Raw genomic sequence first — 27,946 nt, forward strand, 5'->3', positions numbered from 1 at the left:
GGAGGGGTGACAGTGAAATCAGCCCTTAACATGCAGAAATGCAAAAAAAAGCTTACGACTGTGTATTTGTCTGTATGACGCCGGTATGCGAGTGCAAGTAAAAAAATGTCCATGCAAAATTCCCACAAAGCCGGCACTGATGCCGCCACTGATGCCGCCACTGTAACTGTTCATTTGTGTGCTTTGGCTTTTCAACAGTCCGTACGTGCCGTCAATGCATGCAGCTGCTGCGACGTTTTGCGCTTGTGTTGTAAGTGCCAGTGAACTGCGAAAGCGTTGCATAAATTGAGGCAATTCAGCCGAGGGTTGCACGGCACAGTATGAGTAGTGTGAGAGGTATGAGCGCCATCAAGAAAAAATGCATAAGCTGCGCGTAATCCCCAGAGGAATACCAAAATGTTTCTTATTTTCCCCCAGTCAAAGAAAACCGTTTAAGGAATTACAAAAAGTTTTAGTTGTAAAATAAAAATTCATTGCCTACTTGCGCAAGTATAAGACATTGTACAGACAAGTACATCACTTTGCCGGTTGCACATTTGTCTCTTTCGTTTTTTTGTGAGTTCTCTTCAATAATTTTTCTGCTTTCAGGCACATCACCAACATTTGCTCGAAGGCCATTCGGTTGCGGTCCCTTTGGTGAATAGTTTTCAAGGTTATTGCGAGTTTTCGGGGTGTCATCCATTATTTCATTATGCCACCCCCACCTGATGATTGGACAGCGAGAATGAAACGATTGTTTATGATTTTGGTGAGGTTGAACTGCCTACCTACGTTTTGGCAGTTAAGGGTGTTTAACTAGAAACTGAAGTTTGGCAACATTTGGAGGACTAAGTGCACTTTTCATCACTTCATCTGCTGAAATAGACTTCTGCTATGCGTCTGCTTTGGTAAACCGTAACTCCTTGCCTTGAAGCCATTTTCCAATTTTCCATTTCGAACGCTCTTATGAGCTATTCTAAAAATATCGCTTCAAAATTTTGATAGAACTTTATGCGTGCCATTCAGAACTTTTGAATCAACTAATTTAACGGTTGCCATATATTTGGTGACTAAAAATGTTTTTGTTTTTTAAATTGCATTCGAAACATTTTAAGTCGCATTTCGCTTAACTGGTCACTGTCAAAATCTATTGTGCATTGCATTTTAATGCCTTTCAAGCAAAATTTCATCACAGCTGAGATCAGCTGAATTCAACAGCTCGCAATTTCTGTGCAAACCGAAGGGAATATTGCATAAACTGTATAATTTTATAGAAGCGATAAACTGTAGATTCCGGCCAAGCTTGTTTTTGCTGCATTTGAAAAATTATGTTAAAAAAAAAAATTGCTAAAAAAGCCGCGAGCAAAAAATTTTCAATTCAAATGATAAGAAGTCTGGGATATACGTACTATTTATATTTACTTTTAGTAGGGTGCATCATTTTCCGTTCAAAACAAATAAAAAATTGTAGTGTTTTTCAATCGAAATTATAAAATTTATTTTTCTTTCGACAAAATATTTCGAAGAAATATTAAGATTTACGTGAGCTGTTTTTTTTTTATAAGTAAAAGAAGTTTTATAAATATTTTTTCTAAAAAATCAACTCAGATGATGGAAGAGATTATACTTAAAAGATTTGCATAATGTTTACATAAATGAGTTAATTAAAAGTTATTAAAAAAAATTACTAACAAATTGGAAATACAAGAAGTCTAAATCGGTCAAAATTTGCCTGAGTTATTCTAATTTTCCTTAAGTGGTTAGGGGTAGTCAGAGGCCCGAATAATTTTTTTTTGCTAGTCAATTGCTTTATTTCACAAAAATAAAAACATAACATTAATACGCCATATTTCGACTTGAATGATGTACGAGTATTTAGATAGCGCTTTATTGCTTTGAAAATTGTTTGTCATTCTACAGGGCCGTAAAGGTAAATCCGGAAAAACTTTAGCAAGACCAGGAGCAGTGCATTAGACTCTACTGATAGAGGCAAATAAATATTTTTAGTGTATTGTCTCCTGCTTCCGATTGAAGCACCGACGAGCTGTGATACGCGAATCGCTTCGCGTCGTAAAAAGCCCTAAAGTGATAATTCAGTGATGTGACTAAACAAAAAAACACGCACTGGGAGAGAATATGTCTTTTAACATAGCCTCGCACCTGTTTTAAAGTCAAGGATATTTCAGGCATGGCTTCACTGCATAAATAAAACGCTGAATATCATAACGAATAAGACGCTAAATATGGAGTTCTAACTTAAAAGCTGCCTGGCTGGCAGCTTACTTAAAAGATATTCTTCTTCGAAGGCAATCTCTACTGAAATTTTGTATTCCTTCGCTTCTCAGTGGTATCCATATTTTAGGAATTGATTTTTAGATTTTTAGTTTTGCCCAGGGCTCAAACAGCAATGTGAGTATACGGCCTTATAGCTCCTTGAGAACTTAAGTTTTGGAATTATTGCACCACCAATTTGTAAGGGGAATCTCTTTATACTTGACTTACTTAAAATAAATACTAAGAAATGCCAAAGCATATTGTTTCGTCCACCCATAAAAAAATGCAACTCAAATATCAGAAATATCTGGAAAAATCTAAATATAATATCGAACGAAACCAGAATCCCTATTCAAACCACTGAGAGAGTCAAATATCTTGGTCTTCACCTTGATAAATTTTTATACCATAACGATCACATTAACCTCCAAGTCGAGAAGACCGCAAGAGCTTTCCATATCTAGAAAAAAATGTTTTCATCAAAACTACTGCACCGGAACGTCAAAATATTAATGTATCAAACCCTGGTAAGACCGGTACTCTCATATGGTTGCTCAATTTGGTACAACATTTCATCCTCATATATGGAACGGCTAAGGAAGCTTGAAAGAAGAATACTACGACCATGTACTTCCTTATACAGATCAAAAAATAGTAACTATACCAAATACATATCGAATTCAAAGCTTCAAGTGCTAAGAACTGATTGTCATATTATAAATTTAATAGGAAAACACATCCGGCGTTGCCTATACAATACCAAAAACATATTAAGGGGACAGATACTTGTAAAATTTCGAAAAAAAAATTTTTTTTATAAAATATTAATATAATCCTTTAAGAATATGTCAAAAAGTTTTTAGAACGTAAATTTAAGTATTTCTTATATTATAGATCATCAACCGTGACGACTCTATTCTTTGCGTTCGAGCGCTTGGAGAGGTATAGTTACGTTGTATTCAAACTTTAGACGCGTTTGTTCGAATTGGCGTACACGATAACTCGAAAAGTTATTGACCGACCTCCCTAAAATTTTGCACATCTTTTTTATGATATTACTCTCTATGTGAATACAAGTTTTCGAAAATTTTTCGAAAAAATAATTTTTTCGAAGCAAAAATAGTAGGAAAATTAGCCCCAAAACTTATTTTTTGTGAAGCATTTTATTCCGAAATTTTTTTCCATTTTTGTTTAATTCATATAGAAATTATGACATTAATAAATAAAGAAATGTTTGGTTTTTTGTATTCAGGTCACTGACGCCGATGCTACAATGCCCGCCGATTGAGAGGCTCCGCTGCGATCTTCCTGGAAGAATTGAGTGTACATCCGCCATTTTAAATGATTAAAATAAAAAAAAATTTGTATATTATTTGAATGTCGCAGTTCCTTCGTCATTAAGGAGAGGGGACTGGTTGGCCACTTTCTATGGGTAACATATTAATAAGAGCGTTTTACTACGAAAGCGACGATTATTTCTCACTAGCTATTTCTAATGAATTTGCACCTCCTGAATGCTTCTTATACCTCGACCAAAAAGGCTTTATACAAAACGAAAACCAAACTCCAATAATATATCACATATTCTGAAGAGCGAACAATAAAATAGTCACATCAAAAACACTTAACGCAAATAATAAACGTTTTGATACATACAGGGTTGCCAATATTCGACGGACCCATCTGGCAACCCTGTATCTTTTGACAGAGACGTCAGATCGCTTAATGGCATACCGCGTTGGAAGCGTCAGTCCAAGCAGATTTTTACCATGGAACAGTACACGCTACGCGAGCGCTCCCAAATTGTTGAAATTTACATTCAACAAAAGAAGTAAATTGTGAAAACTCAACGTGGGTATAAAAAATTAAATAATGTGAAAAGTGCGCCTTCTAAGAACACCATTAAACGTTTGTACGAAAGGTCTTCGACTGGTGATGCTCTTTCTAATCCAAAGACGCCAAATCAAAACCGGCCAAGGCGTCGCCAAGGACATCCCACATCGCCGTTCTCAGCAGTTGGGCATTGCTCGGACCACTTTACAACGAATTATCCGCATTGATTTGCATTTATTCCCGTTTAAGATTCAATTGACGCAAAGATTGTTGCCTGCGGACAAGCCTCGTCGATTGGAGTGGGCCCAAAGAGTCATCGAAATCCGACGGGTCCGTCGAATATGGGCAACCATGTATATTTCAAGCTGCGACGAAATCGAATCCACCCTTACCATAACAAATGACACGTAACACTAACTCACACCACCTTTCTAGTCCGACTACCTTCTTTTACTACTTTTAAGCCTTTTATTATAAACCATCATCTATGCATCGTTTTTGTTCCCTTTTTCCCTACATCAAAGATATAAAATAACTTAATAACGTCAAAGTTAAAACAAAATTAATTTCATTATTAAGGAAAAGTTACTCGACATCAGATAATATAGGTACTTGAGAGCTCGTCTAAAGACATTGTACGACACATCATTATTATACTAATACTATTGCTTACTGCGGCCGCCGTGGGTTGGTGCGTGATTACCATTCGGAATTTACAGAGAGGTCGTTGGTTCGAATCTCGGTGAAAGCAAAATTAATAAAAACATTTTTCTAATAGCGGTCGCCCCTCGGCAGGCAATGGCAAACCTCCGAGTGTATTTCTGCCATGAAAAAGCTCCTCATAAAAATATGTGCCGTTCGGAGTCGGCTTGAAACTGTAGGTCCCTTCATTTGTGGAACAACATCAAGACGCACACCACAAATAGGAGGAGGAGCTCGGTCAAACACTTAACAGAAGTGTACGCGCCAATTATTTATTTATTTTTTTTTTTATTGCTTATTGTAGTACTTAATATTATTAACTGGAAATAAATAAACAAATAAAAAAAAAAGAATTTGTAAAGGTGTCATATATGAATTTCAAAGGTATTTGTGTTTGATTTCATTATACGAGGGGTGCCTTTTATATGTTGGGATTAGAGAACAAAAACAAATTTTAATAATCGAAAATCACTTTATTGCTTTTCAAAATATTCTCCATGAAGATCTATACACTTTTGCATGCGTTTGAACCAATTACAATGTGTGACAAAAAAAAAAAATTAAATATACTTTTATGGAGACCTAGCACAACTTGTGGCTATAGAAAAACTAAACAAAATGGTATAGGAGAAATTTCCAATACACCCCCAAAATCTCATTTTATGGCCATCATTTTATGGCCAGCATACTTTATGTGCTTTCGAGCTTTATAATGATGACCGTTTACGTCCGTTTTATAAAAATAACAATCATCTGGTTTATGATAAGGCATCATCGGAGAATATTGAGAAGTTCGACTTTTCTGGCAACGCTCTGATTTATATCTCTTGAATTTCAATAAAACCAACAATAAAACTTTGACGTTTTAATAAGGTTAAATTATAATAACAAACTTCTTTTGTTAATCAAGGTACAGTGTGAACTGGTACACTTGGGAGCTTTTTCATATTTCTATTGAAAAAAAAAAATGTGTGATAATATGTCAGATATTTTCGTAAGTTCTAACCAGTTCTGTTGTATGCAGTACAGTATATATATACTCCAATAAGTATTACGTATCACCAAAACACGTTCTTATTCCCATTTAGCGTAAGTTATACCTACATACCAAATTAGTAAAAACAAAAAATAAAATCTTAAAACTCACACAACTCTATTAATTTTAATTCAATTACAGTCAAATATAGCTCTTTCGACGCAAAATTAAATATACTATAACAGTATTCTACTAAAAAAAATCCTCAATATCGGATAATATCGTAAAAATTATGTCAAAGTTGAAAAAATAGAGAAAAAATAAAAAAATTCCAAATACTTCCGTCTACAGTCACGTCAGTTGTCATTTCAGAAAAATTGTCAACAAACTGTCAAAAAGGCTTGTTTTTGTTCTTTCGAACTAAAAAAACAAATTTGAAATCGGATGGAAATTGGCGAAGTTAGGAGTGATTCTTCACATCAACCTACTAAAAAACGGTTTTATGGCCATAAAACGAGATTTTGGGGGTGTATTGGAAATTTCTCCTATACCATTTTTCTAAGTTTTACTATACCTACAAGTTGTACTAGGTCTCCATAAAAGTATAAATCGCACAGTGTTATCGAAGCACTTTTGCCACTCTGAATGAGGTACCTCCAAAACATGCATTCTGAATGCCGCAACCGCTTCTTCAGGTGTCGAAAAACGTTGACCTCTCAGTTTGTTTTTTACGTACGGAAATAAAAAGAAGTCATTCGGTGCCAAGTCAGGATTATACGGCGGATGACCCATTAATTCGATGTTTTGGGTGCTCAAAAATGCAGTTGTTTGAGCCGATGTGTGAGAGCTCGCATTGTCCTGGTGAAGAGTGATCCGTCTTTGGCGATTAGTTTTCTTAATTTCTTGGAAGACAACTGGCCAACATGGTTGTGTACCACTCACTGTTCTGCGTTGTTCTAGTGGTACAGTTGCGACATGCCCAGTTTTTCCGAAAAAACAGGCGAGCATTTGCTTGAAATACCCATACAGTCGACTGCTGTTTACTTTCGGGCTCATACGCGTAAATCCGTGATTCATCACCTGTCACGATGTCATAGACGTGTTTCGAAGCCCCGCGATCGTATTTTTTGAGCATTTCTTTCAACCAATCAACACGAGCCGTTTTTTGAGCGATTGAGAAATTGTGTGGGATCCAACGCGAACAAATTTTTTTGACAGTCAAATGTTTATGAAATATTGAATGTATGCTGGTCCCACTAATGCCTAAGATTGTCTCAATCTCACGATACGTCACATGACGATCTTGCAATATCAGTTCGCGCACAGCATCAATGGTTTTCGGAACAAAAACTGATTTTGGACGACCTTCACGAAATTCGTCTTGGAGTGAACTACGACCACGATCGAATTCACCATACCATCGATAAACACTGGTCCTTGATGGAGCTTCATCGCCAAAAAATGAATTAAGTTCATCCATGCAATGTTGCTGAGACAATCCACGCCGAAAGTTGTAAAAAATAATAGCACGAAATGTTCACGATTTAATTCCATTTTTGGACCGAGATGAATCTTTTAAGTTACTGTAAACAACAAAAATAGCGCTGGTATTTCAAAACGTTCTGAGTACGTAAAAGCCAAAAAATGTCAAACTTTGCGATACAGCTGTCAGTTGCCAGATTGCAGCACCAGGGTTGCCAAATCCCGACATATACAAGGCACCCCTCGTATCTTCGATTCTTAATTTGGAAGTTGAAAAAATTATTTTGATCTTTACGCTCTCCATAGCGTGTATGTTTGTATACTGCAGCTGTCTGGGTGACAAGTGTCAAATATGATTGACATACGTCGTCACTTGCAAAAATCATGCACCTGCCCATAGAATGATTAATTTTGTGCCGCATTCAATTTGCTAGTATTCTAAAATTTTTCATTGCTCTTTTATACCGAATCATACCAGATGATGTAATTTAGCTAATTTTGGGTTTGAACTCTTTGTTTTACTTTAGACCACTAAGCTGAGGGCGCGTAGGGGACCATTGGTTTCCTGAGTGCAGTAAATTTTCAGTTGGCTACATTGCGCAAGATAATATTTTGTCAAATAAAACTCTAATCCCTTGACCCAAAGTACAATAATATTCAATTGAGCATTCCAGGTGGGTGCCACAAGTAGTTTATGTATTCTCTTGTTAGGATCTCAAGATATTTTACTGAGCTAATTTTTGATGAAAGTTTCAAATTCGAAAATACAATGTTTTGTATGGAAAATAGTACAATAGATTAAAGACGTTTGAACTAAAAAAATCTTCTGTGAATTTAATTTAAATCATACGCCCCACACATACTTATAAAAGTACATACATATATGTATGTATGTGTACAAAAATCGGTGAGGGGAAGTGCCACTAGAAAAATTTCGTTTGGATACATTTTTCATGATTTTCGTGGACATTTTTCAAGCAAATAGACAGTGTTATGATTTTATTTAAATTACTCCCGAAAAATTGGTGCTGTTCAATTTCATTGACTAAATGTGTGTACATATGTACGTATATGTATATGTAAATATATTTGTGTGTAGTACAACGAGTGTACGCGCCAAAGTGGCTGCATATTCGCGTATTTGCTGAAGAATTTGCGCTCAATCCAACAACAAGCGCGTAAACGACCCCTTTGGGCAACAGCGACACAGCACAGCAAAGCGAGATTTTCCAACTCTACTGGCATAGCAGCCAAAATTTTCAGTTTGATATGTAACAAAAACAAATAAAAATGTCAATGAAAAATGCGTTTACTGTTTGTTTGCGTTTGCATTTGTATGAGTGGCTTGCAGATATGTGGGGTAGGCTTTCTTTTGGGGGTGGCTATGCAAGAAGCACGCTCGGGTGCCAGTCCGCTTCAGTGGCTGTTAAAAATTTCATTTTAATGTGTTTACTTAAACGATTAAAACTGCCGCTATGGGGAGCGGAAAGAGCTTCGGGGAAGATACTCGCACTTTGTTTGTGTTCGTTTTTTTTTGGGAATATAAACAGTTCGATGTGCTGAGTGGCCCTGGAGCTTTGTGTGTTGTGCGCTAAAGCACTTGGCTTTGTTGATCGCCCTGATAAGTGGCCATTATTATGGTCGGATTGGCCTGCTGATTTTGATTATTAAGTGCACTGAGATTATTTAAGACCGCTATAGTTCGATGCCTGTTTGTTTATTTTTGTTTTATCTGAAAGAGGAGCTTTGATTTGATTGAGATGACTCAATTATATAGAAATTGGAAGCAAGCAAAATTATCAATAAAGTGGTTAAAAGGAAAGAGACCTGCAAGGAATTTGTTTTTGGGAATGGCTGTGCAAAAAAAACAAACAGAATATTTGCGAAAAAGATGAAAATTTGGTTATTCAAAATACTGACGCTTCACTTGCTATCGAAACATTTTCTCCAGCTTTCAGAGAACAAACGAATACCTCGGCGATAGGACGACACATCTTTCAGGTTAAACCATTCAAATAAATATTTTTCGATAACTTCGAAATTTAGCAGTCATGCGTTGTGGCCTCGATCCGCACAAGTGATAATAAGAAGGCGTTGGGTCGATGGTGTTGTGAAGAATGGAATAGTGATCGCTTTGTGCATTATCGTGCAGTTGAATATTATTGTTATAACTGTTTGTGCATTGCAGCCTAAAAATATACCCAGTGGCTCACAGCTTATTTCATGCAGGCGAACTATTAAAACTTCGAATGCTGTATTTTGAAAGCTAAAACTTTTTTTGAAAAAATTTAAATATGAAATTATTTATACGCAATTGCAGTATAAAAAAGGTACTTCATATATATTTTTAACCTTTAAATAAAAAATATAAAAAACAAAAACACAGAAAAGTTCAAAATTTTATGTCCCAGCTTATTTCATGCAGTTTCATTTTTTCTTAAATTTAAGTTGAAGTAATGATTTAGAAATGATTCAGTAATTTGTGTGGTATCCTTTGGCTTTATTAACAGCTTTTAACCTTTCTGGCATTGACTCCAATAGGTTTTTCGTTGCTTCCGGTCCCATTTTGTTGTTCCACACCTCCAAAATCACGATTTTTATTTGATCTCTATTGCTTATGTGACGTGTGCGGATTTTTGTTTCCAGTAATGACCATAAATTCTCGATGACGTTCATGTCCGGTGATTGAGCCGGTGGTTGCATTAAATGTGAACAGTTCCATATGAGCCATGTCTGCACGATTGCCGCCTTATGTTTAGGGTCATTGTCCTGGTAGAAACGGAAATCTTGAGGTATTCCAAGTTTCGCAGCACTTTGGAGTAGATTATCTTTTATCATATTGGGGTACATTGTTTTGTCCATAATACCCACAACAAACACTAAATTTCCTACTCCGGCTGCTGACATACATGCCCATACCATTACACTGTCACCATCATGTTTCACAGTCGGTTTTATGTTACTTTTGTGGCGCTCTGTATTAGGTTTCCGCCAGACATAAAATATTCCATCTAAGCCGAATAGGTTGAATTTGAATTAGTCAGAAAATATTACCATTTTCCAGAAATCAAAATCTTTAATTTCGAGCTCTCTTGCGAAGGCAACTTGGCTCAATTGATTTTTTTTATTTATAAATGGCTTCTTTCGAGCTACTCGACCATTAAAGTCCTTTTCACGTAGTACCCATCGCATTGTTTCGACGGAACATGATTTGCTCACTTCCTGCTGCATTTCGTTTAGCAGTTTTGGAGCCGATAGCATTGGGTTTTCTTTTATTTTAAACGCTCATCCCGTTCGTCAAGAATTTTATTTGGGGCACATCGGCCTTTATTGTGCACCCGATTTTCATGAAAGAAGCATTCAATGATATTATACTTTGTACAGTAGCACTACTCAAACAAACTATTTCCGCAATCTTTCGCTGCGACTTTCCGCTTTGAAAATTCTTGATGACCAGTTCTCGCTGTTCAAGCGTAGTACGTCGGCCCATTTTTTATATATTATTGTTCTATTCTCCAGCATGTTGAGAACCCACGTTAGTAACTTATGTATATTAGTCTATCTATTTCCTTACTAACCATCCCTTCCTCAATAGATCTGAAAGAAGTATTATCAAGAGCTCCCGTAATGTCAACCGAAGTACGTAGGGTAATTTCTTTTCCAGCCAACGCCTTTTCGATCTTAGTCGTAAGGCTATGCGTAGTCGACTTACCTGACTGGTAAGCGTATTGTTCAACATCGGCGAATCTCTAAGATAAGCGTCTCTAATTTATCGATAAATTATTTTTTCCATTGCTTTGGGCAGAAAAAAGTTAAGCTTATGGGACGAAAGGCTTTTGAAGTATGGCACGTCTTTCTGCCAGCTTTCGGTATGGAAGCTACTCTAGCTTTATTTCAATTCTTAGGCAACGTGCCTAATTCCGGGCTTATCCTGAGTACTAACACATTCACGCCGGGCTGAAGCAGACACGGCTGTATGTTATCAGCACCTGGCGTTTTAAATGGACCAAAAGTGGAGATCGCCCATTTAGTTTTGTGCACTGTATAAATTTTACGCCTCAGCGAGTGTTCCCTGATTGTAGGCTTTAAAAACAGAATGTTCCCGATGTCTGCACCGACCTCAACCACGCTGATACAGTCCGGAAGGTGAGTGCTCAGCAAAAGCTGTTCCGTTTCCTCCAGACTCTCCGTAAAACCTTCGTCCGCCGTCTTGAGAGTAGAAAGGCCATTTAAGTGATCTTCGTTGAATAAATTTTGAAGTATAATAGCCGCTGGAAGAGATTCAATCTCTTCACAGTGCTTCCTCCAAGTTGAATAACTCTCTTTGGTCTTGAATACCATTTCGGACGTTTTTCGAGCAAAGTGTGGTAAAGATAATTTTATTGTTATTTGCGTCGTTACCCGCTAATAGTTTTGCCTGGCTTAAGCAACTTAGAGTACAAAATTTCTTACCGATCCCACCAAACTTAGGGCAATATTTACTTGTCGAAACGAATCGGATGCGCCGTTGTTTCTGTTGTTGTTTTAACAGCATAAATATTCCACATCGGTTTTCATCTTTGTTGAAGACTAAGTTTTGTTTTCCCCCCGAAAAAATTTCAATATGTTATTGTTTGCTAAAATAAAAATCATTCGTAATCATAAAAAATAGTTTAAAACAACTAAAAAAACGCTTTTATTGCTAATCGAACTAAAAAGTAGAAAATAAATTTTAATGACAAAGAGACCTATAATGAAGTAATAGCAAATCGAACGATCAGTCATAGTCAACTACCTCAGAACAGAATTATAACAAAAATTAAGATACAAATAGAGTAATTCAAATTAGAGTTAAAAACGTGGGATGCTTGATAATATTACAATCATTCTCCTGGCAACTACCTATGTACAGAGGGTTATGAAAGTAATTTTTGTTATAATTCTGTTCTGAGGTAGTTGACTATGACTGATCGTGCGATTTGCTATTACTTCATTATAGGTCCCTTTGTCATTAAAATTTATTTTCTACTTTTTAGTTCGATTAGCAATAAAATCGTGTTTTTTAGTTTTTTTAAACTATGTTTTTTTATGTACACATCTAGAAAAACATACCTTGACGATTTATATTTTACGCCACTGCAAGCTGTTCTTGAGCTGGGTATCAACCTCGTCCAGGTTTACAATATTTTTGGTCTTCCAAAGCGCTCTTCCTCTATTATCTACTTCAGCTAGTAAACTCTTAATGATTGTATTCTTAATGATTTGGAGCTAGTAGTATCTCTGAATTTCTGTTCTGAAGGGTATGTTTTTACATTAAAATAATTCTCCACATTTATCTTCCCATATTTTGTTCGTAAAAAATAGATGGTTCTAGTGCCTCAATTGGAGTGATATAACTATCAACAGTGTGATCTTAGATCTAAAGCAAAAGATAATTAATTGTTAATTTTATGTCATACAAATTAGTTAAAGTTGACAAATCCAAAAATTAAATGTTTAAATGTGATATGTCATAACTGCCGCTAAGCTCAATTTGCTCTAGGTGAGTTGGTGCTGTAGTGTTCCCATTATTCTTCATTCTCATATTTTGTATGACTAACTTTTGCCTTAGCACACCTGTCACTTATTTCTTTGGGTAAACGAATATGAAATAGTATAAAAAGAGTTAAAAAGCTAAGAACTAGTCGATTTGCTGCTCAAAGCACCGGAAACGGAAACGGATGCAACCACGCACAGACATCAGACTCGTTAGTTGCAGGCAACACAATTAACAGGAAATTGAATGTGTGCAGATACTTTTCTGACAGTTAAGCGCAGAATTTGTTAGAGCACCCTGGGGGGTAGGTGGTCTTTTCGTATGTTTGTATTCGTTGTTTTTAAATCACTTTCAACAAAGAGCAGTGGAGAGTTGTTTGATGTTTGGGTGATGTTTGTACGTATGAATAAGTTTAATATAATATATTCCCTGTATTCCGAGGCGAATATTTAGAAACTGAAAAATAATGCTCGAAAATATGTACTCATTTGCTATGACGAGTTTCTATTTGACTACAAGTACGTCAACTGATATGAGGAAAGGGTAAGATTTTAGATTTATTTATTCGCTCCCCCAAGCATAGCATAAGATTCTGAAGATGGCTTTAGACCGAAGTCGACCGAATAAATATCGACCGATAAAATAAATAAAACATTACATATTTTTCTGTTTTATTTGTATTCCAGCCTTATGCTTCGTGCTGAAGATTATATTTAAAAAGAAAGCAAAAAATAATTCGGTGAATGTTTTTTTAGGTTAATAATACTGCATTGATATCTGTGTAAAAATTCACGGCAATATTAGCATTCAATTAGTTAAATATTAGTTTAAAGTTGAACGTATGTCCTAAAAGAAATAAAGAAATACTTTGCTTTAAATTTTGTTCGTAGAATGATTTTCTGCTGGAATTGGAATTTCTGCTGTTGAAGTATTCAGAATATTGCAAACGACTTTCGGTAACCAAATTATAGGCGCCTTTGATTTTCTACTTCTCTGCTCGCTGTATTTGGGCTCTGCTTAAAAAGTTTGCATGTGAAAGTAACAACAAAGTTATCGAGTTAACTCAGAAAATCTCTCTTTTCTGATTTAGGCAAGTCTCGTTAAACTGTGTTCAGACACTGCAACTTTTGTTGTGGTTGCTCATAACTTCCGATAGAAAGAGACGGGAAAGGCAAAATGTTCTCGCTCTTTTCAATTTGGTTGTTGGCTGTAGACTCAGCCATGAAAGCAGTCTCACTATTACTCATTAAGTGCTTCCAAGTTAATGCCATTCGGAGTCGGCATGAAAACTGTAGGGCCCTCCATTTTTGAAATAACATCAAGACGCTCGTCACAAATATAGGGTTTTTCAGTAAGAGCGCTTCAACTTTTGAACTTTTTTGAATAAAACACAAACGGTTTGACTTTTTTAACTAATTTTTTTTTTATTATCGAGTTTGAACATATACATTTAAGTATGAAATTCGATTTCTTTTGCATGACCACCGCGTGCACGTTTTACGAAGTCCAATCGTTGAACCCAATTGCATAAATCGCCGAAATTCCGGCAATTTCGCATTCAATATTGGCTCTGAGCTCACAAATTGTCGCCGGCTTGTTACTGTAGACCAATGACTTCACATAACCCCAAAACGGGACGGCTTGTTAAATGGACCGTAAAATGGCCGTAATGCTCTTAAAGTAGGAGAAACAGAACGATTATTTTCATAAAAAATTTGAACCATTTGCAATCGTTGCTCAAGTGTGTAGCGTTCCATGATGAAATGTATACTAATGAAGTTTACAAATGACAAGCGAAAAATAAAAAATATTGCGTCGTTCGCCCTCCCTATCGGAAAAAAGTTGAAGCGCACCTATTGAATAACCCTATAGGAGGAGGAGATCGGTCAAACACCTGACAGAAGTGTACGAAGCAATTATTTATTATTTATTTTTACGAAGTTAGGCAGGGCTTCAGAGTTCTTATACCTGCTCGACTGTGAATCATTTGTATGAAGCCTAATATATTTGAAGTCTGTGCATGCCTTAACTCGAAATCTACGTGACTAAACGTTATGAAATTTTCCACAATAAATCTTCACGCAATTCGCCAGATATTTCCAAGAGCTCTTCTTGTGACAAATACTTAATTATTAATCTTAAAATAGCAGATTTTCGCGAGTTATGAACCAGTTTTGCATTATGAAAGGAATTTGACAGAATCAGCTGATGGGCTGACGCAACAGAGAATGTGTTTACAAAAACACCGATCGGACATGACAGGTAACATCAGTTTTGTCCATTTGCAGCCTCTCTCAGCCTGCCGAGCTTGCCTGTGGGTTGAAGTAACCCGTTTGCTAAGCGTGCCTTTGATGGCTACAGAAGGGAGTAGCAGAATGGGCTCCGAGCCAAAGAAGTTGGCCTCAGAGCTCATTCTAGCTAAAGAGTCAGAGATCTTGTTATCCGCGATACCCACGTGTCCTGGGACATATGCTAGCATCACGATATTATGTCTACCGAAATAGTTCAGCCTGGATTTACAGGACTCAACTACCCTTGAAGCGCTTGGTGGGCTGTCTAAGGTCATGAGCGCAGCTTTGCTGTCGGTGCAGACTCAGCCGTTAGTTCTAGCTCTTCTAAGTTAATCATTTAGCTCAAGAGCCTACTCAAGGTAAACCGTTCTGATTGCGAAAATAAAAACCAAATCGGTGCGCGCCTGGATGATCACTCCTTAAAGCGCATTATTAAATAATTGTTTTGAAAAATTAAAAAAAAAAAAATGTATTTTAAAGTACTGAGCAATTAACCACAAATATCTTGAGCATAATGGCCAATGGCAGTGAATATTAAATTTTTAGCAAAATTTAATACGAAATTCTATTCAATATTCTCGCATCCGCATCTCTTTGCTATTCGGTTATCATTCGCTTTTCGCCATTGCAGAGAAAGAAGTGCAAACAATTCATATGACACTCACGTACATTAAGCGCGGAGGCATTTCACTTTCCACCCACAACAGAGCTTTTCAGGCACGTTGCAATGCAGAGCAGTCGCCCACTGCTAAAAATTCATAAAATGAGCTGGGGAGTTGTCGGTCTATTCGCGATGCTTAATTATTTTTTCCGCACACACTCCAGTCGGCTTTATTAGACATCAGGTCGTAGGCAGGTCGATGGAAGTCAACTAGGTAGCACGAGGGTGTATGCTCACCCCAAATACATACATACATACATAACTGCATATATATACGAGTATGCTTTGTACTTTTATCACCACTTGTTTGGTTCATTCGAATTGACTTTCAATTTTGCAGCACATTTACTTCGGCCCCAACCAACGGAACGTTCTGTGCATATGTGGACGCAAGCACATCCACCCAGCTACTGCCACAGAGTTGCTTGGCTCACTTGCAGTACAATGCAGCACGACAACTCCCGTCCAATCACTCCACTCCAAAATCCGTTCATTCGACCTATGCTGATTGCAATGATTAAATTGATGATGTTTGATGACTTTTGAGGTGATTGCGAAGGATTAGTTCGGGCACGTCGCCCTTCAACTACCCAAATCGTTCCTCCAAGGAAACATTTACGGTGCCACATTGTGGCATGGGTACATATTTGGCATATGCATTTATGCATGTAGCACCCACCACCTTTCTGCCAGGGCATACATCCACCAAGACGCATATGTTGCATTTTCAAACCCAACTCATTACACGTATTTTCTCGCCATGTAGCATGCAGAAACATCCATCAAAACGCCTTAAAGATGTTCAGTGTGTGTAGTGCCAGCGTAAGGGGAGAATGACCACTTCCGCAGAGAATATTTCCAAGGTGAGGGAGGGTGAAAAAAGAATTGTTGTAGTGACTCATGTTGTGAGGAACACCCTCATTCAAGGTGGCGAAATTACAAACAAAAATACGTAAGTACCTATCTCTATTACAATGTCGGTACCTTAGAAAATGTGTGTTGCATGCCACCAAAAGTGCTGCATTGCATGGAAAATATATTTTTGTTTCCCATCAAAATTATGAACAGCATATAAAAATCTCACATTTATGCAATGCAATTGAATGAGTCGACAAAATATGAAAATAAGAAACACATTCGTGCAACTTGTGGTATTACATACTTGTATATGTTGCACGTTGTGTGGCGAATGTACATATGTGAGACGCCACAGATTGGCGAGATGCTACTAGAAAGTGCTTAGACCCTGCGTTGCAATATCGGCAGTTTAGAGCACAAATGTATGTATGTATGTTCATACACACATACACCTGCACATATACACATGGATATATATGACTCTTAAATAGATGTGCATTTAGTTGCATCTTGCGTAGCCTGCCACTAGAAAGGCGCTGCTTTGAGTGTTGCCAATGTGATTAATTGCATCGCATTAATCGCTCCACTATTCGCTTTCTCGCATGCCGCCGCATGAGTTGTAAAATTTTTAGGTATTTCTCATGCCTCCTCAGTAGCTAGAACGATACCAATTTATTGTAATGAAGATTCTGTAAATCAGTGACTTTGAGTTTTTCAATACTAAATAAGAAAAAGAACTACAGAAAATTAAAATAAAAGAACTCCATAAGTTGGAAATTAAAGCGGAAATGAGCGCAAGGTAACATCTATAGAATTTTCTAATTGACTGTTTTGTTGTAGTAATTAGAAATATATTACTAGCAGCACGGATGAGTGTATGAATAAATTCACTTGGCTTGAACTTCAGTGCAGGCTGGGCTAAGTTAAGGTACTCGCTTGATTTAAGACCGTCATAATTCAAAAAATGAAACAACTGGGAAATCTAATGAGTGCAGAGTGCAGTTTAAAGTAGAATGCTTTGCAGGGCGTTGAGGTAAATCCGATATTTATAACGTGAGTACCTGCTGGCGCCACGTATATACAATAGGTATCAATGTTTTCACTGACGGATCCAAGATGGAATCTGCAGGCAATATTTCAGTCTCCTTTAAACTGCCGGAAACGAGCAGCGTTTTTAAGGCAGAGGTCTTCGCGATCCTGCAAGCATGCAAAATGCTTAGGGATCGCTGTTGGGAGGGAGACATATATTAATATTTTTTTCCGATAGTCAAGCTGTGATCAAGGCCCTGTCATCGCCATATTGCAGCTCTCTTCTCGTAAATTCCTGTAAGGAGGAACTTAAACTTCTCGAACGTACAGGAAAAATTTCCCATCTCTGGGTTCCTGGGTACTGGAATATAGAGGGAAATGAAATTGCCGATGAGTTTGCCAGGAAAGGGTCGACAGAACCGGTTTCAGTTGTCCCTTTCTCTGACATTAGTGTCCCCTAGACCATTGTTAAAGGGAAACTACACAATTTCTTTCTAGAAAAAGCGTAAGACAGATGGAGGTCTGTCTCATCGTGTGCTATTTCGAAAACACTATGGCCTCAATACGATATAAACAGAACGCTTAAGGTGATGGGAATCCCCCGCCATTCAATTTCCAAACTCATTGCGGTGCTCACTTGTCACTGGGTGATCGGTACTCATGTGAAGAAGCTTGGAATTCCGTACAACCCCTATTGCAGATGCTGTGGGGATCGTGCAGAGAAAGAGACTTTTGGCACTTTCTCTGCAAATGTCCGGCTCTGGCCGCTAGGCGCTTGAGATTCCTTAGCGTGTCCTTTGGGGATGGCTCAAAGAAATTCTCCAGCCTAGATCCCTTTTCTCTCCTCCACTACATCAACAGCACTGGATGGCTGTAGATGGTTTTCTCTTCCCTAATTTTTTTTTTCGCAGGTAGTGGCGCACATTATGGTATCAAAACGGCACGTAAGTGCTGCTTGTAGTATACCTGGGGTACTCTTGCCATCTAACCTACCTACTTACCTACCTGCCGGCGACGGTCTAAGCTCACGGTGCTGAAGAGCACACGTATCAAATAATAAATGGGCTGAAAAGTCCCAGGCCTAACACATACATGGCACTAGTTTTAGTGCATTTGACTATTTTTCAGTTAGTACTAACCGTAGAAAGACAGCTGTTCATGATATTCTATTCATTAGTTCGTGAGTTATTGTGCGAAGAGTGACGCCACTTTTGTTATTCTCAAAACAACGGATCAAAAAGAATTTCAAATAAATCCACAAACTCTTTTTGAATGATCGAAAAGTGAAGTAGCGAGAGTTAGTTCACATCGTAAAGATATCAAAAGAACGAGTTGGCTTTATATTGCATGAACATTTGACTATTAGAAAGCTCTGTGCAAAGTGGATATCGCGTTGGCTCATCATTTTGTTTCATCAAGACAACGCACCGGGTCACAAGTCAATCAAAACAATGGCAATGTTGCAGTGAATTGAACTTCGAACTGCTCCCACATTCACCGTATTTGGTTCCGCCAGATTTGGCTCCCAGCGACTACAGGCTGTTCGCAGACCTAAAAAAGTGATCGCCCATAAGAAATTTCGTTCGAATGAAGAGGTCAAAACTATTCGCTGAAACTGAGTGCTATTTTGAGGCAAAAGATAAATCGTTCCACAAAAATGGTATTTAAATTTTAGAGTGGCGCTTGAATGATTGCGTTGTTCCTGATGGAAATCACGTAAGTGAATAAAGCTGATTTTGAACAACAAAAAAACCTTTTTTCTTTGTTAAGTACGGGACTTCTCAGTCCATGTGTTACAGAACTTATTATAATAATATTTATTTACGCCTAAGTGTGTCATTCCGATAGCCACCTTAACTAACTAATAGCCACCTTCGGGAGTTTTTATCAACGATTGGAAAATCACAGCAATCACCCCTATTTTCAAAAGTGGCAAAAAGAGGAACTTTTGCTAAAGGTTTTCAAGTTGATTGTGTTTACACGGACTTTTCTAAAGCATTTGATAGAGTTTCTCATACAATTTTATTACACGGGTGAATGTTCGGCAGCTTTCATTGCATCTTCAGGGGTGCCACAAGGCAGTATTTTAGGGTCTCTTCTCTTCGTTCTATTTATTAATGATATTAGTACCTGCTTTTCATGTGCCAACTTTCTTTTATATGCTGATGATTTGAAAATATTTTCTGCTATTAGAAAAAATGAGGATATTCCTATGTTGCAAACGGAAATTAATGCGCTCGTTCGCTGGTGCAGTAACTCTGGCATCTCCCTAAATATTATAAATGTTTTCATGTCACTTTCGCCAAAACTCAAAATGCTTTCCAGTCATCTTACAGCATTAATAATACTTTACTTCAATTTGTTCAAATATCTAGGGGGTTCAATTTATTGTGCCCACTTCTTACTCAATCTTAGGTTTTACACGGCATAATAGCTCGATGTTCTCGGACCCTTACACTCTCAAATTACTTTTTACTTCCTTTGTTCGCTCTAGATTAGAATATGCAACATTTATCTGAAGGTCTTGCCACCAATTTGCTATTGAGAGAATTGCACGTGTACAGAAGGTGTTCCTTAAACATGCTCTCTGGTCGTTAATATTCCCAAATCCTACCCCTTCCTATCATTCCCGTTTGGTTTTAATTAACTTAAGGTCTCTAGAGAGTAAAATGTCTATACTGTTTTTTTCTCTTTACTGTAATTAAAGGAGAAATTGACTGTTCATCCCTATTACGTTGCATTCACTTTCATATTCCTACTAGATCTCTACGCAATTGCCAGATCATAAAACATCCAATTTTTACATGCAACTCTTGTTGTTTATATTCTTCGAAGATTTCATTGTGCCATCCGCAGCCATATCTTTGAAGTAAAAAAGTGAAAAAGTATTTGTTAAAAATACAATAAATTGATGAAAAATTCTACAATCGCAGTTGAGCAGCCAATACTAAATTGCAGTAAAGTGGGACCACCGATCAGAGCTGCTGTTTTGTCTATGATTCTAATAAAATACTGCTTAGTTATAAGTTCTTTTTATTTGATTTACGCTGCAGTCGAACAGCTACTCTGAAATAATTTGCGCCCTTATTTTAATCCAAGCCATATTTGTACTCAGTTGGTCACTAATTTGGGTGCCTAATAAAAAAATCAAACTAATAAATGGTCAGTTTTAGATTATTAAAGTTAAGTTCAAATCTGGAGATAATAATAATTAATATTAATAATAAATAATTTCAATGTAGCGATCCAAAAAAAATTTGATACAATTTTTTTTCACTTACATAGGCGACTACATGGTAGTAGAGCGGGCTCGACTGTAATCACGAGTTGTTTCAATAAAGCGAATTTATGTTTTTTGTTTGAATTACATACACATTCACACACAAATATAAGTTTTATTGGATTTACATTTCTTACCTCTGTTTGGATTGCGAAATTCTATCTGTTTGTGTATATTTACGTCCGCGTTCGATTAACGAAAGATGCAGTCAAGCAATGTAATAAATGGGATCACTCTGACGTATTTACAGGGTCCGACACTCGAAGTGTAACCAATTAAAAAGGCCATACATTTAGTTTGGAAAGTTACTTTTATTCAATTCAAAGTAAAAAATGTGTGAAAATATTACAAAATTAAGAATCAATTAACGTTTGCTCGATCTGACCATCTTTTGCCTTGACTATGGCCTTGAGAGGGTCCAGAAACGAATCGCAAGCTGCCTGAGTGTCACTTGCAGGTATTTTGGCCCACTCGCGTACAATGGCTTTCTTCAGCGCGTCGAGACTGGTGCATCTTTTAGTTCGGACGCCCCTCTCCAAAATCGCTCAAAGAGAATAATCCATCGGATTTGCGTCTGGTGAATTTGAAAGCCATTGTGTGGAGGCTATGAAGTTCGGAACGTTGTTTTTTAGCCATTCTTGGTTCACTCGAACTTTGTGAGACGTTGCCGAGTCATGTTGAAGCGTCCATGGTCTACCACCGAAATGTTTGTTTGCCCACGGCCTTAAAGCAACCTCCAGAATACTTTCCCGATAATATTTATTTCGCATTTACCTTGACGCCAGGGTCGATGAAAACGATTGGAGAGCGGTCATCTGGGTGCTGTCTCCCAGTAGTCAATTGATGACTCGTTTGAACAGTCGGTCAAATAAATCCTATCCCTTTGGGAGTTTACGAATTACTCAATTTGAAAAATTGTTTCGTCAGAAAACACAATATTCGGAAATCTACCGCTTTCGGCCAAGCAAAGCAACTCCTCCGTTCTCTTAAGTCTGACTTGTTGCTTCGTTGGTGTGAGATCGTGCGCCTTTTGGATCTTGTAAGACTTGACTTTGATATCATTTTTCAGTATGAGGTGAATGCTACGGTCAGATATTTTCAGTTATTTCGCCATTTGATAGATACTTCGTCGGGGATCTCGCTCAATTCGCTTCTTCACTTTTTGGACCATTCCACGTGACGTCGCAGTTTTTTGATGGCCACCTTCATAAAATGGTGTGATAAGCCAAAACTTTATTCACTTTAAGTGTCTCGAGCTCACGAACAATCGCTGGTTGTGATTTTCCAGCCAAATATAATGCAATCAGACTATTAGCTTTGAAATACATGATTTATTTTTTTTCGCGTTTACTCTCGGCAAAATGCTTCCGCGCGCTTTTAATATTCATTTAGTCAACTAACAACGAGTGCCGGACCCTGTAATTTCAGATTATTATACATACACATATACTTGTACACAGGCCGCGAAAAACAACTTTTTAATCAGTTCTGACTAATTCAATTTTTTCTTGTTTTGAACGTTCATTATTTTTAGTAAAAGTATGGTTCATTTTACAACAAATATCGCATAAATCCAAGCTTCCACCTTCATGAAAAATTAGAAAATTAGTTTTGGTACGCAGTTAAATGTTTTTTTTGCGGGTAAGGAGAGGAAAATGCCTAATGCATCATCAAAGCTGCCGTCGCAGCAATGGTATGTCCGGAGATTAAAAAACTCCCCCTCGTTTGGAATCGTTATCCACTCTGAAACCTCTTTCGCATTCCTTCAGAATGGCGATCCACCTTCCGAATTACAAAGGTCTATACCTAGGTGCGTCCACGTCCGACTTTTTTATTCGCAGAATTCTTTTCGCGAAACCACTGATGATCTCCCACGTTTCCTCGCTATTTAGCATTTTGGCGATTACATTTTCAGTGGTTATGTGACCGACTGTATTCTCCAGCGTTCGACGTTCTTGTTCCCAATGCATGTATGCGAGTGCTCAGCGTCATCTTCGACGGCATCCCCGTATATGCATGTGGGACGTTCGCTATTTCCCTTCTTTGAATAGGTATTGTATTTTCGGAAATACCCCTGCCCCGAAAGAATTTGGGTTGTATAAAAAGTGATTTCACCGAAGTTCCTGCTGTTCGATTTGGCGACGTCGTTTATAGGACGTTTATCTACCGTGTGTTTCGTTAATCCAGCGGTCTTGCCGTAGCCTTAGCGTTTCATCTCTTATTTTGCGCGCTACAGGTTTGCTAACTCTTTTTTCCATTCCGTACCTTTTTAAAGCAGGTTTATAGATTTCAAAGTGCTTCAAATTTCTCGTTGATTTTTCATAATTAATTTTTACTGATGGTTTTGCGTATTTTCTCCATATAACAAATACACAAACTTTTCTTTATATGGAGAAATAGAAAATACTTTTCTATCATTTTGGTGTTTCATGCACCGAGAATCGAAGCTACGCACTTCCGAATTTCGAATGGTAGTCACGCACCAACCCATTCGGCTACGGCGGTCGCTTAGTACTATGCTTAAGAAAAAAATAAAATTTTCCTTTCCAATTTTACTTTAGATATATCAACAATTATGCAAATCCACTGCAATTTCTTACCATATCCGCTGCGCTTCGATTCATGGAGGGTGGGAACACCGGCTCTGACACACAAAGTTTATTGAATTATGAATTCGCTGCACTTGCAATGCTTCGGATACCTTTTTGTAGCATTTACTCTGTGTAACTGTAAATGGCACTTATTCAGAAGAAAAGCTCAAGTTAAACGCGCTGTTATCTCGAAAGCTTTTGAAAGTAAATGTTTATAATCAAATAAATATTGGTTCAACCATTTCCAACTCATTTGGTGGCAATCAAACCCTTCAGTTCGTTTTTCCCGTGCAAATCGAAACAATTTCAAGGAACGGATATACAATTTCGAGTACGCAATTCAATTTATAATATTAATATTAAATTATTTTAGATATTATAAGTGAATATAATGCGACATTTTATTAGGTGAAGTAAATAATTCTGAGCGTTTTCCGTTAGAAGCGTTTTTCGAGCCACATCTGGCGATGCACGTATATATGACATCGGATTATAGTTACTATACAGTGTTTGTGAAACCAGTTGTGTGTTACATCATTTCAAAATAAAGATAAAAAAACAACAAATTTGAAACATTTTTCAGTACCACTAGGATTAAGGCAAAAAGTCGTCGCAGGCTACCAAGAAATTGTGTGACATTTGTGTACTCAATAAATGTGTGCAGTACAAAATGCAACAGCAAAGCGGGGGTCAGGTTATGTCACAGGTCACAGGTTGTCACAGAATGTGCAAAGGTTTACTTGGGCTTGCAGGGCCCACGGTGATAAAATATGTGGGGCCTCCAGTGATTACCTTCTGTGAAGATACTTTCTATATATTAGGTGCGCAACTAAGTTCTTGCCGTTTTTGGATGAAAATACAACTTTATTCTGAAAAAAAATGGTTACAAGTGAATCATTGAAAGTATTGCCCATCGCTGGCTACTACTTTTTTCCATATTTCTCGTAGATCTCGTATACCGTCGCGGTAAACCTGTTTATCTTTTGAGGCTATCCACGGCTCAAGCCATTTTATGATGTCTTCATATGAATGGAACTCCTTGTCAGCTAGACCATGTGCCATCGATCGGAGCGGGTGATAATCGACGGCGCAATATCTGGAGAATATGGGGCCCCACCCGCCAAGATCTCCCATTGCAGTGTTTCCAGGTAGGTTTTAACGGGTTTGGCAACATGAGGCCGAGCGTTGTCATGCTGTAGAATCACTTTTTCATGCCTGTCCGCGTATTGTGGCCACTTCTCGCGCAGTGCTCGGCTCAATCGCATCAATTGAAGTCGATACCGATCCCTAGTTCATAATAAATAACACGAACTTGGTCCCTCCAAATACATAGCATAACCTTCGCAGCGTGAATATTCGGCCGAGGCGACGACTTAGAAGCATGACCGGGTAGTCCACATGACTTTCTTTTCTTTGGATTGCCTTAATGAATCAATTTTTAATCACCCGTCAGGATGCGATGAAGAAAACCCTTCCTTTTTTGCCCCTGGAGCAGTTGTTCATAGGCGAAAAAACGACGTTCAACATCCCTTGGTTTTAACTCATAAGGAACCCAAGTCCCCTGTTTCTGAATCCTTCCTAAAGCATACAATCGCTTTGAAATGGATTGGCCAATAACTCCTAGTACTGAAGCAAGCTCTTCTTGCGTTTGACATGGGTCCTCATTGAGCAATGCCTCCAATTCAGCGTCTTCGAAGGTTTTTGGCCTTCCTTCACGCGGACGGTCGTCAACAATAACATCACCGCCTTTGAAGCGTCTGAACCAATCTCCACACGTTGTTTCGCCTAAAGCAGCGATGACGATTATTCGGCACAAAATCAGACATTTTCATAAAACCAAAAGTATATGATACCAAAACAAAATCACTAATGTGTCGAAGCAGTTTGTTTACCATATGTCTAAGGTTTACGATGTTTAGGTTATGTTAGAATCGACTAGCACACACTGCTGGCGGCATCTATTGACAAACAGCGGGAACTTAGTTGCGCACCTAATATAATTCGGGATATTTTAGTTTGTTTCTGCATATCTCTTTTCTTTAATATTATTCACTTAGTTCAAAACAAGTCAAACTAACAATTCTTACAGCAGGTTTAATCATATATTCAGAACATTTTTTAAAAATTGTAAACTTAATTTCTTAAAACTTCTCTTTGAGACAAATGCATGAATTTGCAAACAAAAAAGAGTCGAATTTGTTCTCGCACTCATATATTTATGTTTTGGCTGCCAAAAGGTAATAATGAGATTTGGATTTATTTATTCTTTCAACAATTTTTATCCAAAATATCTCCAGCACTTGGAGGAGAGAACTATCATATCAACTAATCTGAGATGTTCTATACTTAAATAACACCGACATGTCGGGATTCCGGAATTGGCATCTCTAATGTCTAATAGCTTGGTAGTTTTATTGTGAAAAGGAATCACCGGTCGACCAGAAGACCGATGCAGTGACAGTAGAAAAAAATGGACGCTAGGCAAACGAAAATTTGATTTTATTTTTTTATATTTATTTATTTTTTAGCATACCATTAATATCATACCCTAAAAATAATACCAAATGAAAAATAAATAAATACATACGTTTTTTCAGAACATGTTTCACATTAAACCACACGAGAATGCCGCTGATGCTCTCGTAAAACGTCAAAGGATGAAAATGATAAAAATGTCTACTAATGGAGATTTTATACCCTTAAAATGGAATTGGGCCGAAACTTGGTGCTCTGTGCCTGGTAGCTTTCAAGAATATTTCCAACGCATCTACAATTTCCAAGTAAACCATGATGACATCTTCATATCGACATTTCCCAAATGTGGTACTACTTGGATACAGGAAGCCACTTGGTTGTTGCTGAATAATTTGGACTATGAAACGGCTAATAGAATCCATCTCGTAGATCGCAGCGTATATATGGAGTAAGGAAGAATGAGTTTTTACAAAAATACAAACATTTGCTACCGCATTTCTATGTAAATAGTTTGAGCCTGCTATATGACACCTTCCATGACGATAGCATCACAGCGGCCATGCAGTTGAAGTCACCGCGTTGCATTAAATCTCATCTGCCAGCGCATTTGCTACCTCATCAAATTTGGCAGAAGAGAGTGAAGGTTGGTATTGAAAATAGAAGAAAGGAAAAAACCAAAATTCGTTATTTAAATATAAATGCACAAAACTCGTTTAAAGTTTCCCTATAAATATACAAATTTTGCGTTTTTCAGTTGGTTTACTGCGCTCGCAACCCAAAAGATGTCGTTTTGTCTTACGGCCATTTTCTGCGCAGCAAAGGTGCCTACGGTGGCAGTATGCAGGAATTCATCGATGACTTCTTAAATGCAGAATCGGCATACACACCTTTTTGGCCGCATGTATTTACCATGTGGCAAATGCGCTCAGAGCCGAATGTATTTTTTACCACTTTTGAAGAAATGAAACGCGATTTGAGGGGTGTAATAAAACGATTGAATGAATTCTTAGAAAAACCAAACTTAAGTGAAGCGCAAATGGAGAAACTGTTAAATCATCTGTCGTTCGAAAATATGAGAGGTAGGTAAAATAAGACGGTGCAAAATTAGTCTTCGAATTTTGTTTTTTGCATGCATTTTTTACTAAATAAAAATAAAATGAAAAAATGATTTCGACCTTTACGCGCTCCATTGGTTGTCTGTTTGTATGCTGCAGCAGTCTAGTTTAGAAGAGTCAAATATGATTGACGCACAACGCCATTTGCAAAAATTATATATTTTCCGATAGGATGATTAATTTTGTGCCCCCTTGCATATAACTTTACTCGACCCGCGGAATATGGCAAAGTCAAAAAAAAAATAAAAAAATATTCAATATTCCAGCAAATCAGCAGGTGAATCCCACTAAAATAATTAAAAATACGGATGATCGTTCCAACGTTGAAGCTGATTTCCAGTAAGAATCACAAAAAATATTTAAATCTCTTTTGATCTCGTTACTTAATCTGTTTCAGATTTATGCGTCGTGGCATAGTTGGTAGCTACAAAGACGAATTGTCTGAAACGAATCAGCGGCGCTTGAATGAATGGTCAGCGCAGTTCTTGCAAGAATTTAATTTGACTGCAGCTGATATTTTTGGCGATTTCTAGATTTTTTTTCATTAAAGTGTCAATGGAAAGAGGATTTTGTTTAATAACATTTAAGTATTTGAAATAAAAAACGTATTAGTGGAACAAACAATTTTCAATTATTTTTTTATGCAATTTTCGATTGAAATTGCATGCAAAAACACTTTCTCGACACGTTAAATTTTGCATTGGACACAGCGGTTCCTTTAATTGACTTTCTCAATACAACATTCAATTTAAAAATGTGTAACAATCGGACTGAATCGACGACACGATCAAAAACAACAATTGACGCGGTATTTCAAAGATATGTTGACAACATTGAAACCAAAGCATTTATCATATTTTAGCTATCATAAGTCACTCGTATCAT

The 27,946-nt window shown here is 37.4% G+C and overlaps 1 protein-coding gene across 4 annotated transcripts in view; it reads left to right on the plus strand.

Annotated features, from left to right (window-relative positions):
* Positions 1–27,698, plus strand: part of LOC128861050 (sulfotransferase 1 family member D1-like) — a 54,433-nt gene extending 26,735 nt beyond the window's left edge. The window contains exons 1-7 of one of the 4 annotated variants that reach the window (XM_054098937.1): positions 23,694–23,802; positions 25,631–25,708; positions 26,069–26,394; positions 26,457–26,589; positions 26,701–27,025; positions 27,328–27,400; positions 27,459–27,697. In XM_054098937.1, the coding sequence (XP_053954912.1) occupies positions 26,072–26,394; positions 26,457–26,589; positions 26,701–27,025; positions 27,328–27,400; positions 27,459–27,594 (990 nt within the window). In that variant the 5' untranslated portion in view covers positions 23,694–23,802; positions 25,631–25,708; positions 26,069–26,071 and the 3' untranslated portion in view covers positions 27,595–27,697. Of the gene's footprint in view, positions 1–23,692; positions 23,803–25,630; positions 25,709–26,068; positions 26,395–26,456; positions 26,590–26,700; positions 27,026–27,327; positions 27,401–27,458 lie in introns of those variants that run through there. The other 3 variants (XM_054098939.1, XM_054098940.1, XM_054098938.1) reach the window with 3 other exon arrangements.
* Positions 27,699–27,946: the final 248 nt, after the last annotated feature.

Source organism: Anastrepha ludens, chromosome 4 (genome assembly GCF_028408465.1).
Source record: "Anastrepha ludens isolate Willacy chromosome 4, idAnaLude1.1, whole genome shotgun sequence".
NCBI lineage: Eukaryota > Metazoa > Arthropoda > Insecta > Diptera > Tephritidae > Anastrepha > Anastrepha ludens.